Below are 14,147 nucleotides of genomic sequence, written 5' to 3' on the forward strand. Positions count from 1 at the left end.
TCCTGCAATGCGACCGATTGCTTCAAAAAAGGCTTCACTACTTTAAAGCAATAACCACCACAAATATTTTGCTATTTATTTTTGTTTTCTATTTATTTTTTTATTCTTTTTCGATCGATCAGCTTACAGTAGGGGCACCCAATAAAGGCGGCACAGAGATTAGCAGCGTTACCAAAATAATTTGCATCGTTCTTCACAATTCAGTTCCGTAGACAGCAGATAACTGAAGAAACCGCACCTCTGAAGCATATTTTATATAGAGAACAGAGAACATTATTATTCTGATTCACGTAAGCGTTATCAATTTTGCTGCTTTAATGTCAATGGTACTCGACATGAGACCAGATTAAATACAAAATTAAAAGCTTAAATACAAAACACAAAAGAAAAAACCAAACATTAAGTTAAGTTAGGGTTAGAGGTTAGGGTGTCGCCTAGTCGACTGGAGCATTCTCCTTGGTATTTTTTTATTCTCAGATTCACAGATCAATGAGAAAGCTACAACACAGATTATAGCTAAAGCAGTTTTCTCAGAACTCTCATTCCAATCAAATTTCATAAAAATTCACGTGTTTTTCCCCACCTATATCGACTGGGCTAATGATGCTGAACAAGAATATATATGCTTTAGGGGGAATATAAATACATACGGGTATTTTTCATAGCTCTTCTTTCGATTTAAGACAATTATTATGTTGATAATGAAATGCTCTGATGTCGACAATTCGTGATTTTAATATACATATATTACGCATTTTATCTTTGAGCGTGACAATAAATTTCCTTGGCTCATGCGTTTGAATTTAATTTTTAGTTCCATTAAATTTTATTACGCTCGAACTATGCGATTTATGTTGCTGATGGCTTAATCCTAGGAGTACGTGATGGCATTACGGCACCTTGCGGAAAATGCGATCAAATTCAATTGTGATCTTGACCAACCTGCTTCACCTTTTTCGCAATGTGACCCTTTAGATTTTGTCTTTTGGTGGTGGTATGCGATAATTGACTATCGATATATGTGCAAATGCAAATGAATATTGATTAGTGCGAAAATTTAAACAAAGCAACTTATTACGTACTTTACAGAATTTTGAAATTATCATATTTTATGAATCAATTTTAATTTTGATTGTTCATCACCCAATTTACATGAGCCCACGATAGATGGCAATACTACACATTTAGAAAAATATGTCTAATTTTCAGAGCATTCGGGATTTATTTGTTTCTGTATATGTGTTGCTAAATGGAATGTTTTACATAGTTTTTTTCAATAACAAAATTGGACTTAAAATTATTATTATTTCACATTAAATGTCTCACATATAAAATAAAGCTTTTTACTGCAATCATCGTCATTCATCCCGTATCTTTTGTGTATGTACCAAAAACTTCCACAGTTTTCATTTCCCTTATAATTGTCTGGATTATTTTTTGGATACCAATTTAAAAAAGCTGCTCCATTGCCAGTGGTATGCGATATAAATTTGCCCTCCTCGCTGAGATCATTAATATCAATCCAATAAAATTTGGGTGGGTTTAACTTAGCTATTATCGCATCATATTCTTTCTGATTTTGGATGCTGGCCAAGTGAGCCCCCAACTGATGGCATCTGTGTGCTGCGGCATACCAATTCATCGTCGCGTGTTCTTCTATATAGTAGTATTTGGATCCTATTTGCTTAAACAATTCTGGTTGACCTTTAAACGTTTGTTCGGCATCCTTAAGCTTTTGATCGTGTTCATCAATTTTCTTATGCAAAAATACCAGGTCCTTCTCCATATATTCCTGCTTTAATTGCAAATCCACACTTTGCTTTTGACAATTATCCTTATCCACTTTGACTTGTTTCTGTAATAAAAACGTGTGATGATAATTAAACTTTTGTTCGTATAAAAAAGGCATTAAGGAATATGTATTTGCCAATCCCTTCAATCAAAGTGTTCAATCGATAGGAGCACATATTTCCCACAATTTTAGGGCTAGAGTCAGCAAATTTGGTTGATAGATTGCTGATGGCATCCCTTAAAGATCAGTATATGAAACTGTACCGTAATCAACCATGAATCACACAATTTAAAAGGTGCACAATGATTAATCAATTGATTTGTTAGCATACCAGCTCTTTCTCGATATTATCCAGCTTAGATTGTAAATCAGATTTTTCCTTATCCTCCTGGTCCATGATTTTTTCCTGCAATGCGACCGATTGCTTCAAAATAGGCTTCACTACTTTAAAGCAAAAACTACCACAAGTATTCTCCAGTTGAGCATCCTTCTCACCGGTCTATAAATATATATTTTGTTATTTATTTTTGTTTTCTACTTATTTATATATTTATTTTTTCGATAGATCAGCTTGCAGAACTGACACCCAATAAAGGCGGCACAGAGATTAGCAGCGTTACCAAAATAATTTGCATCGTTCTTCACAATTCAGTTGCGTAGACAGCAGAGAACTGTAGAGAACAGAGAACATTATTATTCTGATTCACGTAAGCATTATCAATTTTGCTGCTTTAATGCCAATGATGCTCGACATGAGACCAGATTAAATACAAAATTAAAAGATTAAATACAAAACTCGCAAAGTATATATTGATCAGAATCAACAACTGAGTCACGCAGATTCATTTTATTTCAATGTTAACTTTAAATTCGCATAGTCGACTGCAGCATTCTCCTTGGTATTTTTTTACTCTCTGATTCACAGAACAATGAGAAAGCTACAACACAGATTATAGCTAAAGCAGTTTTCTCAGAACTCTCATTCCAATCAAATTTCATTCGAATTCACGTGTTTTTCCCCACCTATATCGACTGGGCTAATGATGCTGAACAAGAATATATATGCTTTATGGGGAATATAAATACATACGGGTATTTTTCATAGCTCTTCTTTCGATTTAAGACAATTATTATGTTGATAATGAAATGCTCTGATGTCGACAATTCGTGATTTTAATATACATATGTATATTACGCATTTTATCTTTGAGCGTGACAATAAATTTCCTTGGCTCGTGCGTTTGAATTTAATTTTTAGTTCCATTAAATTTTATTACGCTCGAACTATGCGATTTGGGTTGCTGATGGCTTAATCCTAGGAGTACGTGATGGCATTACGGCACCTTGCGGAAAATGCGATCAAATCGAATTGTGATCTTGACCAACCTGCTTCACCTTTTATTTTTGATTTTAATTTTGATTGTTCATCGCCCAATTTACATTAGCCCACGATAGATGACAATACTACACATTTAGAAAAATATGTCTAATTTTCAGAGCATTCGGGATTTATTTGTGTCTGTATATGTGCTGCTAAATGGAATGTTTTACATAGTTTTTCTTTAATATCAAAATTTGACTTAAAACCATCATTATTTCAAATTGAATGTCTCACATATAAAGTTACACTTACAAAAGCAATTAAAATCATTCATCCCATATCTGTTGCCTACGTACCAAAAACTTCCACAGTCCTCATTTCCGCCATAATTGTCTGGATTAAAAGCTGGATACCAATTTAAAAAAGCTGCTCCAATTCCAGTTGTATGCGATATATATTTGCCCTCCTCGCTGAGATCATTAACATCAATCCAATAACGTTTGTGTGGGCTTAACTTAGCTATTATCGCATCATATTCTGTCTGATTTTGGACGCTAACCAAGTGAGCCCCTAACTGATGGCATCTGTGTACTGCGGCATACCAATTCTTCTTCACCTGATCTTCTATATAGTAGTATTTAGATCCTATTTTCTTAAACAATTCTGGTTGACATTTAAACGTTTGTTCCTCAAGCTTTTGATCGTGTTCATCATCTATTTTATGCAAAAGTACCAGCTCGTTCTCCATGTTTTCCAGCTTTGATTGCAAATCCGCATTTTGCTTCAATAATTCACTTTGATCTGGACAATTATCCTTATCCACTTTGACTTGTTTCTGTAATAAAAACGTGTGATAATAATTAAACGTTTGTTCGTATAAAAAAGGCATCAAGGAATATGTATTTGCCAATCCCGTCAATCAAAGTGTTCAATCGATAGGAGCACATATTTCCCACAATCAGCAAATTTGGTTAGTGGATTGCTGATGGCATCCCTTAAAGATCAGTATATGAAACTGTACCGTGATCAACCATGAATCACACAATTTAAAAGGTGCACAATGATTAATCAATTGATTTGTTAGCATACCAGCTCTTTCTCGATATTATCCAGCTTAGATTGTAAAACAGATTTTTCCTTATCCTCCTGGTCTATGGTTTTTATCTGCAATGCGGCCATGTGCCCCAAAATAGGTTTCACTACCTTAAAGCAAAACTTGCCACAAGTATTCTCCAGTTGGGCATCCTTCTCGCAGGTCTATAAATGTATATTTTGTTATTTATTTTTGTTTTCTACTTATTTATTTATTTATTTTTTCGATAGATCAGCTTACAGAACTGACACCCAATAAAGGCGGCACAGAGATTAGCAGCGTTACCAAAATAATTTGCATCGTTTTTCACAATTCAGTTCCGTAGACAGCAGATAACTGAAGAAACCGCACCTCTGAAGCATATTTTATATAGAGAACAGAGAACATTATTATTCTGATTCACGTAAGCATTATCAATTTTGCTGCTTTAATGGTGCTTTCAATGGTGCTCGACATGAGACCAGATTAAATACAAAATTAAAAGATTAAATACAAAACTCGCAAAGTATATATTGATCAGAATCAACAACTGAGTCACGCAGATCCATTTTATTTCAATGGTAACTTTAAGTTCGCATAGTCGACTGCAGCATTCTCCTTGGTATTTTTTTACTCTCAGATTCACAGATCAATGAGAAAGCTACAACACAGATTATAGCTAAAGCAGTTTTCTCAGAACTCTCATTCCAATCAAATTTCATAAAAATTCACGTGTTTTTCCCCACCTCTATCGACTGGGCTAATGATGCTGAACAAGAATATATATGCTTTAGGGGGAATATAAATACATACGGGTATTTTTCATAACTCTTCTTTCGATTTAAGACTATTATTATGTTGATGATAATGAAATGCTCTGATGTCGACAATTCCTGATTTTAATATACATATATTACGCATTTTATCTTTGAGCGTGACAATAAATTTCCTTGGCTCATGCGTTTGAATTTAATTTTTAGTTCCATTAAATTTTATTACGCTCGAACTATGCGATTTGGGCTGCTGATGGCTTAATCCTAGGAGTACGTGATGGCATTACGGCACCTTGCGGAAAATGCGATCAAATCGAATTGTGATCTTGACCAACCTGCTTCACCTTTTTCGCAATGTGACCCTTTAGATTTTGTCTTTTGGTGGTGGTATGCGATAATTGCCTATCGATATATGTGCAAATGCAAATGAATATTGATTAGTGCGAAAATTTAAACAAAGCAACTTATTACGTACTTTACAGATTTTTGAAATTATCATATTTTATGAATCAATTTTAATTTTGATTGTTCATCGCCCAATTTACATTAGCCCACGATAGATGACAATACTACACATTTAGAAAAATATGTCTAATTTTCAGAGCATTCGGGATTTATTTGTTTCTGTATATGTGCTGCTAAATGGAATGTTTTACATAGTTTTTCTCTAATATCAAAATTTGACTTAAAACCATCATTATTTCACATTAAATGTCTCACATATAAAATAAAGCTTCTTGCTGCAATCATCATCATTCATCCCGTATCTTTTGTCCGTGTACAAAATACTTCCACAGTTCTCATTTCCGCCATAATTGTTTGGATTATATGTTGGATACCAATTAAAAAAAGCTGCTCCATTGCCAGTGGTATGCGATATATATTCGCCCTCCTCGCTGAGATCATTAACATCAATCCAATAAAATTTGGGTGGGCTTAACTTAGCTATTATCGCATCATATTCTTTCTGATTTTGGATGCTGGCCAAGTGAGCCCCCAACTGATGGCATCTGTGTGCTGCGGCATACCAATCCATCGTCGCGTGTTCTTCTATATAGTAGTATTTAGATCCTATTTTCTTAAACAATTCTGGTTGACCTTTAAACGTTTGTTCGTAATCCTTAAGCTTTTGATCGTGTTCATCATCTATTTTATGCAAAAGTACCAGCACTTTCTCCATGTTTTCCAGCTTTGATTTCAAATCCGCATTTTGCTTCAATAATTCACTTTGATCTGGACAATTATCCTTATCCACTTTGACTTGTTTCTGTAATAAAAACGTGTGATGATAATTAAACTTTTGTTCGTATAATAAGGAATTAAGGAATATGGATTTGCCAATCCCATCAATCAAAGTGTTCAATCGATAGGAGCACATATTTCCCACAATTTTAGGGCTAGAGTTAGTAAATTTGGTTAGTGGATTGCTGATGGCATCCCTTAAAGATCAGTATATGAAACTGTACCGTAATCAACCATGAATCACACAATTTAAAAGGTGCACAATGATTAATCAATTGATTTGTTAGCATACCAGCTCTTTCTCGATATTATCCAGCTTAGATTGTAAAACAGATTTTTCCTTATCCTCCTGGTCTATGGTTTTTATCTGCAATGCGGCCATGTGCCCCAAAATAGGTTTCACTACCTTAAAGCAAAACTTGCCACAAGTATTCTCCAGTTGGGCATCCTTCTCGCAGGTCTATAAATGTATATTTTGTTATTTATTTTTGTTTTCTACTTATTTATTTATTTATTTTTCCATAGATCAGCTTACAGAACTGACACCCAATAAAGGCGGCACAGAGATTAGCAGCGTTACCAAAATAATTTGCATCGTTCTTCACAATTCAGTTGCGTAGACAGCAGATAACTGAAGAAACCGCACCTCTGAAGCATATTTTATATAGAGAACAGAGAACATTATTATTCTGATTCACGTAAGCATTATCAATTTTGCTGCTTTAATGGTGCTCGACATGAGACCAGATTAAATACAAAATTAAAAGATTAAATACAAAACTCGCAAAGTATATATTGATCAGAATCAACAACTGAGTCACGCAGATCCATTTTATTTCAATGGTAACTTTAAGTTCGCATAGTCGACTGCAGCATTCTCCTTGGTATTTTTTTACTCTCAGATTCACAGATCAATGAGAAAGCTACAACACAGATTATAGCTAAAGCAGTTTTCTCAGAACTCTCATTCCAATCAAATTTCATAAAAATTCACGTGTTTTTCCCCACCTCTATCGACTGGGCTAATGATGCTGAACAAGAATATATATGCTTTAGGGGGAATATAAATACATACGGGTATTTTTCATAACTCTTCTTTCGATTTAAGACTATTATTATGTTGATGATAATGAAATGCTCTGATGTCGACAATTCCTGATTTTAATATACATACATATGTATATTACGCATTTTATCTTTGAGCGTGACAATAAATTTCCTTGGCTCGTGCGTTTGAATTTAATTTTTAGTTCCATTAAATTTTATTACGCTCGAACTATGCGATTTGGGTTGCTGATGGCTTAATCCTAGGAGTACGTGATGGCATTACGGCACCTTGCGGAAAATGCGATCAAATCGAATTGTGATCTTGACCAACCTGCTTCACCTTTTTCGCAATGTGACCCTTTAGATTTTGTCTTTTGGTGGTGGTATGCGATAATTGCCTATCGATATATGTGCAAATGCAAATGAATATTGATTAGTGCGAAAATTTAAACAAAGCAACTTATTACGTACTTTACAGATTTTTGAAATTATCATATTTTATGAATCAATTTTAATTTTGATTGTTCATCTCCCATTTTACATTAGTCCACGATAGATGACAATATTACACACTTAGTAAAATATGTATAATTTTCAACGCTTTCGGGATTTATTTGTTTCTGTACATGTGCTGCGAAATGGAATGTTTTACATATTTATTTTCAATAACAAAATTTGACTGAAAATTATTATTATTTCACATTAATTGTCTCACATATAAAATAATACGTTTTTCTGCAATTATCATCATTCATCCCGTATCTTTTGTGTACGTACCAAAAACTTCCACAGTCCTCATTTCCGCCATAATTGTCTGGATTAAATTTTGGATACCAATTTAGAAAAGCTGCTACATTGCCAGTGGTATGCGATATATATTTGCCCTCCTCGCTGAGATCATTAACATCAATCCAATAAAATTTGGGTGGGCTTAACTTAGCTATTATCGCATCATATTCTTTCTGATTTTGGACGCTAGCCAAGTGAGCCCCCAACTGATGGCATCTGTGTGCTGCGGCATACCAATTCATCGTCGCGTGTTCTTCTATATAGTAGTATTTGGATCCTATTTGCTTAAACAATTCTGGTTGACCTTTAAACGTTTGTTCGGAATCCTTAAGCTTTTGATCGTGTTCATCAATTTTCTTATGCAAAAATACTAACTCTTTCTCCATGTTTTCCTGCTTTAATTGCAAATCCACACTTTGCTTTTGACAATTATCCTTATCCCCTTTGACTCGATTCTGTAATAAAAACGTGTGATGATAATTAAACTTTTGTTCGTATAAAAAAGTCATTAAGGAATAAAGATTTGCCAATCCCGTCAATCAAAGTGTTCAATCGATAGGAGCACATATTTCCCACAATTTTAGGGCTAGAGTTAGTAAATTTGGTTGGTAGATTGCTGATGGCATCCCTTAAAGATCAGTTTATGAATCTGGACCATAATTAACCATGAATCACACAATTTAAAAGGTGCACAATGATTAATCAATAGTTTTGTTAGCATACCAGCTCTTTCTCGATATTATCCAGCTTAGATTGTAAATCAGATTTTTCCTTATCCTCCTGGTCCATGATTTTTTCCTGCAATGCGACCGATTGCTTCAAAATAGGATTCACTACTTTAAAGCAATAACTTCCACAAGTATTCTCCAGTTGAGCATCCTTCTCGCCGGTCTATAAATACATAGTTTGTTATTTAATTTTGTTTTCTACTTATTTATATATTTATTTTTTCGATAGATCAGCTTACAGAACTGACACCCAATAAAGGCGGCACAGAGATTAGCAGCGTTACCAAAATAATTTGCATCGTTCTTCACAATTCAGTTCCGTAGACAGCAGATAACTGAAGAAACCGCACCTCTGAAGCATATTTTATATAGAGAACAGAGAACATTATTATTCTGATTCACGTAAGCATTATCAATTTTCCTGCTTTAATGTCAATGGTGCTCGACATGAGACCAGATTAAATACAAAATTAAAAGATTAAATACAAAACTCGCAAAGTATATATTGATCAGAATCAACAACTGAGTCACGCAGATCCATTTTATTTCAATGGTAACTTTAAGTTCGCATAGTCGACTGCAGCATTCTCCTTGGTATTTTTTTACTCTCAGATTCACAGATCAATGAGAAAGCTACAACCAGATATTATAGCTAAAGCCGTTTTCTAAGAACTCTCATTGCAATAAAATTTCATTAAAATGCACATGTTTTTCCCCACCTATATCAACTGGGCTAGTAATGCTGAACAAGAATATATATGCTTTATGGGGAATATAAATTCATACGGGTTTTTTCATAGCTCTTCTTTCGATTTAAGACTATTCTTATGTTGATGATAATAATCTGCTCTTAAGTCGAACATCGTTGATATTAATGCAGCCAAATTGATAATGCTTAACTTATTTCTGACAATAAATAACGACTATAAAAATTGAAGTATAAATTTAAAATAACGATTTGTTGGCCAATTCAAGTTTATCCTACACAAATACATCTTTCGACGGATTCTGTGTTAAACGGATACTTAGATAATTGGCATACAAAGTCGTTGACAATTCAGAGTCAGTTCGATTGGATAGCGCCATCTGTCGTCGAAAATGAATTGAAAGTGGAACAATTTGCATGCAGGCAGAGCTGATCGCTCCAGAATGGCATCAGTGATGCGCAATACAAGCAACAGTGATGCTCATGCTGTTCACTAGTGATGCTCACTTTAGAGACAGAAAAATTTATTGAAAAAAGTGTTTGTTCGGTTGCCGCCCAGTATATCGTTGTCGATATACCCCTGAGCCGCTAAGTAACAGGCATAGCGATATATTGGTGTTACCGATAGGCAAAGTGTGAAAAGTATAATATTATTCGACATACATATATTAATTAAGTTATAATTAGTTTAATTGAGAATTTTCCTTCTACGGTGTATTTGGTTGTTCTCCACATAGTTTTATAATATTTAGTTGATTTTAGCAGTCTGGCAACTCAAGCTATGAACCACTCACGCAAGTTTCGATATTCAGCACGGCCTATCGATTCCGCTGCTTCGAACTTGTTCATCCGCGAACTACACAACGTCAACAAAAAGAAATAAGAAAAAAATACGCCTACGCCTACGCCGGCTTTTTGAGTTTGTTAAAAACACATTGAATTTTGTGCATATTTAAAAAGAGAACAAAATGCTGGAAACAATTTATAACCTGCCATTTCACATACTGGTGCCACCCAACATCAAAGTGCGGCGCTTCTCCATTCCGATGCCATCACCCATGGCTGTGTTTTCGGTGGTGCTGCTTTCCTATTTCCTGGTCACTGGCGGTAAGTCAACCGACAGATGAATAAACATGTTAACTTGAGCTTAATTTGTATATTTTGTAGGTATAATTTATGATGTGATTGTGGAGCCACCGAGTGTGGGCGCAACTGTCGACGAGCATGGACACTCGCGACCCGTAGCCTTTATGCCATACCGCGTGAATGCCCAATATATTATGGAGGGACTCGCGAGCAGTTTTCTATTTACCATTGGCGGTCTCGGCTTCATTATTATGGACCAAACTCATGCGTCAGGCAAAACGAATCTCAATCGGCTGCTTTTAACCGCAATGGGATTCATCTTCATATTGGTCTCGTTCTTTACGACCTGGCTATTCATGCGCATGAAACTGCCCAGCTATTTGCAACCTTAAAACAAATGGATTAACTTATTTGTAGCAATAGGTGCACAATCGAAAATCTCTATTAGTATTACATTTTGTATTCGATATTAAAATGTTTCCTAAGCGAAGAATTGTTCAAATTTGAAAAAGTGTAGCGCCTTTGGCAGATCAACTGGCTGAATGAATTTGAGGTAAATAAACAAATTGGCGTCCCAGGGCACAAAAATCCCAAATAGTTCTCAGTTTGCATTGCGGCGCCCAAGCAAGCACAACAAGCGCGCTCCTTCTATTTATATATACATAGAGAACTATAACTATATAGAAAATCTATTTTGGTTTTTTTCGACAATATATATGCAAAACAGAGTAAAACAAAAAATCATACAGAAAATAGTCATAAAAAAATATTCGGTTAATAATTTAAATAAATAATAATTAAACAATTGAAAAGTTGAAAACAATTATTAAATGCTTATTCAAGTGATGTAACCGATTCTGATTAATTAAAATTAAGAGAGACTGCGAATAGATTGAAGAAGCAGCAGCAGCAGCGGATTCAGTTGAGCAACTGCGTCGCAGTTTGTTTACAAGAACGCCACAAGAAATGTCGAAAAAGTGCAGCGTGCGCTCCTTGAGCGATAGCTCGTTGGCGGAGCTGGCCAATCTGCTGGTGTCCACCATTAGCTATGTGCAATATGCGCCCGATGTCCATTTGGATATTAATATTGTGATGGTTGAGTTGAATGAGTATTTGTCCCAGGCGGGCGCCACATCGAATATCTATCAGGATCTGTTGCGTGTGATCCTCAGCTCGGATTATCTGGAGGCGAATATGCGTTTCACCTGCCTGCAAATGTTGCTCAATTGTGGCGTTCATTTCCTCCTCACCGAAGTCTTTCCGCCCAGCTACTATGAGAAGATACTGCAGGTGATTGCCGCACAAGGTGCCGGCTTGCGTGTCCTAAATCTGAAGGGAATTTGGGTCAAAGAAGATCACATGCACTACATGTATGAGATTGTGAGGCGTTGCAAACAGTTGGTCAAGCTTTATGTCCCATATATAGCAAACGATCAGCTACTGGAGGAGATTGCCATCAATTGTCAGCATCTACAAATTCTGGATATATCGGGTGAGACGGATATCACTGAGATTGGCATCGATCTGCTGGCCAAGGGTGTGTGTGCACAATCCCTCACCGTTGTGGATGTGGGCATGCCCGGCGAGGAGAATATATGTTACTCCGACATAGCGCTAATCTTGGAGAACTGTCAGCGTGTGGAAACATTGTCCACCTACTCGTTTGTGGGCGCCGCTTTAAAATTCATCTACGACAACATTGACACCAATTTCAAGTGCCGTCTAAAATATATCCATGATACGGCCACCGATGAGCCCACGCTACAGGTGATCCTCCAGACCTGTCCACAACTGGAGACCCTCTATCTGGACTCACCCAAGCTGGGTTCACTGCGAGCTTTGCACACGCGCACTTTGCGCAAATTGAAGATTTGTAAATTTGCTGTTGCCGAGCTGCTGGCGCTGCTAGAGCGTCCAATGGGCCGGAATCTGCGACATCTGACCATGATCAAGGGCACTGGCAATCTGGAGCTGGGCAAGCTGGCCCGCCTCTGCCCCTCGCTCATCGATCTCGACTGCTATGTACTGGAGAGTCTCAGCTATGCACAGTCGCAGGCTCGCTTCCAGCAGCTGGAAGGTCTCGAGATACTCAGCTGCGATATATTGACCAGCTCCTTGAAGGCGTTCCTCTGCAATGCGACGGACCTGAAGCGACTGGCGGTCGATTCTGTCGATTTTACAGATGCGGATATAGTCAGGTAGTGTATAGTGTATCGGGGGATTTAATTGTTATTGTTTGCTTAAAGCTTTAGAAGAGGGATGAATTTAAATTAGGATTTTAGAATTGTGACACAAAATACGCAGTCTGATCTGGACAGTTTACCACTGTATCATAAAGCTGCCAAGCACTGAGACTGCAGAAAGATTTTGATTTACAATGGAAATAATTTATATGGATAATTTATATTGGAAAAATCATTAAATTTAGTATATATATTATGGTCTAGTATTAAATTTAGAATATTTAAAATAAGTGCAATATTATTTATATTACTTTATTTATATGATTATTGCTTTTCATCAAGCATGTTTGTGCAGCACGATTTCAAAGTGCTGGAGGATATTTGGTTTACGCTGGCGCCAGAGCTCACTGTACAGGCCGTGGAGGTGAGTTGCAGTTGCAATACCTTGCCTATTCCGTTATTAATTGTATAAACCTTTTTTATAGCTTCTTATGGACAGCTGCCCGGAGCTGCAGTCTGTGGGTCAATTGACGGGTTGGTCCTTGTCACCGGATGATTTGGCGCTGATCCGTGGACTGCTGAAAAGTGGCAACTCAAGCCTTGTACTGACTTCAAATGGTTTACTGGCTTGAACATATTTTGTTTTTGTGCAGTGTGTTTTAATTATGCATATTTGCTGGGAACCATTAAAATGCACCTGACAATTGTTTTCTGAGCTTTAGTTTTGAGTAATGACAAAAAAAAACTAAGATCAACTTCATTTCTGCTCTTTGCAGCGCCTGCAATAGATGCCAACTGGATGGTAACGCCGGTGGCGCAACAGCGACGCAGCGTGGAGCAAACATTTCTATAATATTACTTATAAAAATACTTATAGCTTGTGCTTTGTGATATTTATGAAATAAAAACTTTGTTGGATTTAAAAAGAATTGCTTGTTCTTGAGTGTGCCCAGGCTTCAGTAGTGTTGTGTTTAGTATTTTTTTCTAGCTGCGTTGCACAGCTGTAGCTCAGGGCTGTCATGACTTTGTAAGGGTTTATTCAAATCTTTGTGAATACATTGATGAATTAAAACAGCTTATAGAGAACTGATAATTAAAACAAAAACTGGTAATTTCATTAATTTCTGATTTTTGCATTTATTATTTAATGTTATGGCCACATTAATGCGGTTGGCTAAACGCTGCCAGTGCAATGTGCGCCATTCGACAACCCTGTCGCACGAATCTACTATTCATGCGCACAAAAAAAGAAGTCCAGCGTTGGAAAGTATTGTGCGACGAGGCAACGGAAGAATTTATAAACGAATCTCATATTAGGCTAATTAATAAGAAAAATATTGCATTTCACAAATAACAATCCAATCGAACGAGTCGGTCTCAAACGAACGCAGTGTTGTCATTATAGTGA

At 36.3% G+C, this 14,147-nt stretch overlaps 5 protein-coding genes across 13 annotated transcripts; 2 read left to right on the forward strand and 3 right to left on the reverse strand.

Annotated features, from left to right (window-relative positions):
• Positions 1-1,205: 1,205 nt before the first annotated feature.
• On the reverse strand, positions 1,206-4,539 carry LOC116805253 (CD209 antigen-like protein C). Of its 5 annotated transcripts, none has more exons than XM_043214591.1 (3): positions 4,447-4,524; positions 4,203-4,370; positions 1,206-1,855 (listed from the first exon to the last, which is right to left on the reverse strand). In XM_043214591.1, the coding sequence occupies exons 1-3, from the start codon at positions 4,504-4,506 to the stop codon at positions 1,304-1,306; spliced, it is 780 nt and encodes a 259-aa protein (XP_043070526.1). In that variant the 5' UTR covers positions 4,507-4,524; the 3' UTR covers positions 1,206-1,303. The 5 variants fall into 5 exon arrangements, with proteins under 5 accessions (XP_043070526.1, XP_043070524.1, XP_043070525.1 ...); XM_043214589.1 differs by lacking the exons at positions 4,203-4,370; positions 4,447-4,524 and adding exons at positions 2,124-2,291; positions 2,368-2,465 and having other exon boundaries at positions 1,207-1,855; XM_043214590.1 differs by lacking the exon at positions 4,203-4,370 and adding an exon at positions 2,124-2,291 and having other exon boundaries at positions 1,209-1,855; positions 4,447-4,521.
• Positions 4,540-5,550: 1,011 nt separating this feature from the next.
• Positions 5,551-6,834, reverse strand: LOC116805257 (accessory gland protein Acp29AB-like). Its single transcript, XM_032736141.2, has 3 exons — positions 6,736-6,834; positions 6,493-6,660; positions 5,551-6,225 (listed from the first exon to the last, which is right to left on the reverse strand). Exons 1-3 carry the CDS (start codon positions 6,793-6,795, stop codon positions 5,656-5,658), a joined length of 798 nt encoding a protein of 265 aa, XP_032592032.1. The 5' UTR covers positions 6,796-6,834; the 3' UTR covers positions 5,551-5,655.
• On the reverse strand, positions 6,792-9,096 carry LOC6570566 (CD209 antigen-like protein E). 3 transcript variants are annotated; one of them, XM_043214595.1, is made up of 4 exons: positions 9,004-9,089; positions 8,760-8,927; positions 8,341-8,491; positions 6,792-6,848 (listed from the first exon to the last, which is right to left on the reverse strand). In XM_043214595.1, the coding sequence occupies exons 1-4, from the start codon at positions 9,061-9,063 to the stop codon at positions 6,802-6,804; spliced, it is 426 nt and encodes a 141-aa protein (XP_043070530.1). In that variant the 5' UTR covers positions 9,064-9,089; the 3' UTR covers positions 6,792-6,801. The 3 variants fall into 3 exon arrangements, with proteins under 3 accessions (XP_043070530.1, XP_043070529.1, XP_043070531.1); XM_043214596.1 differs by lacking the exon at positions 6,792-6,848 and adding an exon at positions 8,277-8,340 and having other exon boundaries at positions 8,412-8,491; positions 9,004-9,088; XM_043214594.1 differs by lacking the exon at positions 6,792-6,848 and having other exon boundaries at positions 7,834-8,491; positions 9,004-9,096.
• A 1,274-nt stretch (positions 9,097-10,370) lies between these two features.
• LOC6562685 (putative oligosaccharyltransferase complex subunit CG9662) lies at positions 10,371-11,058 on the forward strand. The gene is made up of 2 exons (XM_001988602.3): positions 10,371-10,577; positions 10,638-11,058. The coding sequence occupies exons 1-2, from the start codon at positions 10,439-10,441 to the stop codon at positions 10,946-10,948; spliced, it is 450 nt and encodes a 149-aa protein (XP_001988638.1). The 5' UTR covers positions 10,371-10,438; the 3' UTR covers positions 10,949-11,058.
• A 72-nt stretch (positions 11,059-11,130) lies between these two features.
• On the forward strand, positions 11,131-13,665 carry LOC6562684. 3 transcript variants are annotated; one of them, XM_032736336.2, is made up of 4 exons: positions 11,131-12,754; positions 13,082-13,163; positions 13,225-13,341; positions 13,516-13,665. In XM_032736336.2, the coding sequence occupies exons 1-4, from the start codon at positions 11,523-11,525 to the stop codon at positions 13,525-13,527; spliced, it is 1,443 nt and encodes a 480-aa protein (XP_032592227.1). In that variant the 5' UTR covers positions 11,131-11,522; the 3' UTR covers positions 13,528-13,665. The 3 variants fall into 3 exon arrangements, with proteins under 3 accessions (XP_032592227.1, XP_001988637.2, XP_032592228.1); XM_001988601.3 differs by having other exon boundaries at positions 13,225-13,357; positions 13,516-13,650; XM_032736337.2 differs by lacking the exon at positions 13,516-13,665 and having other exon boundaries at positions 13,095-13,163; positions 13,225-13,335.
• Positions 13,666-14,147: the final 482 nt, after the last annotated feature.

Source organism: Drosophila grimshawi, unplaced genomic scaffold, assembly GCF_018153295.1.
Source record: "Drosophila grimshawi isolate 15287-2541.00 unplaced genomic scaffold, ASM1815329v1 contig_1377, whole genome shotgun sequence".
NCBI lineage: Eukaryota > Metazoa > Arthropoda > Insecta > Diptera > Drosophilidae > Drosophila > Drosophila grimshawi.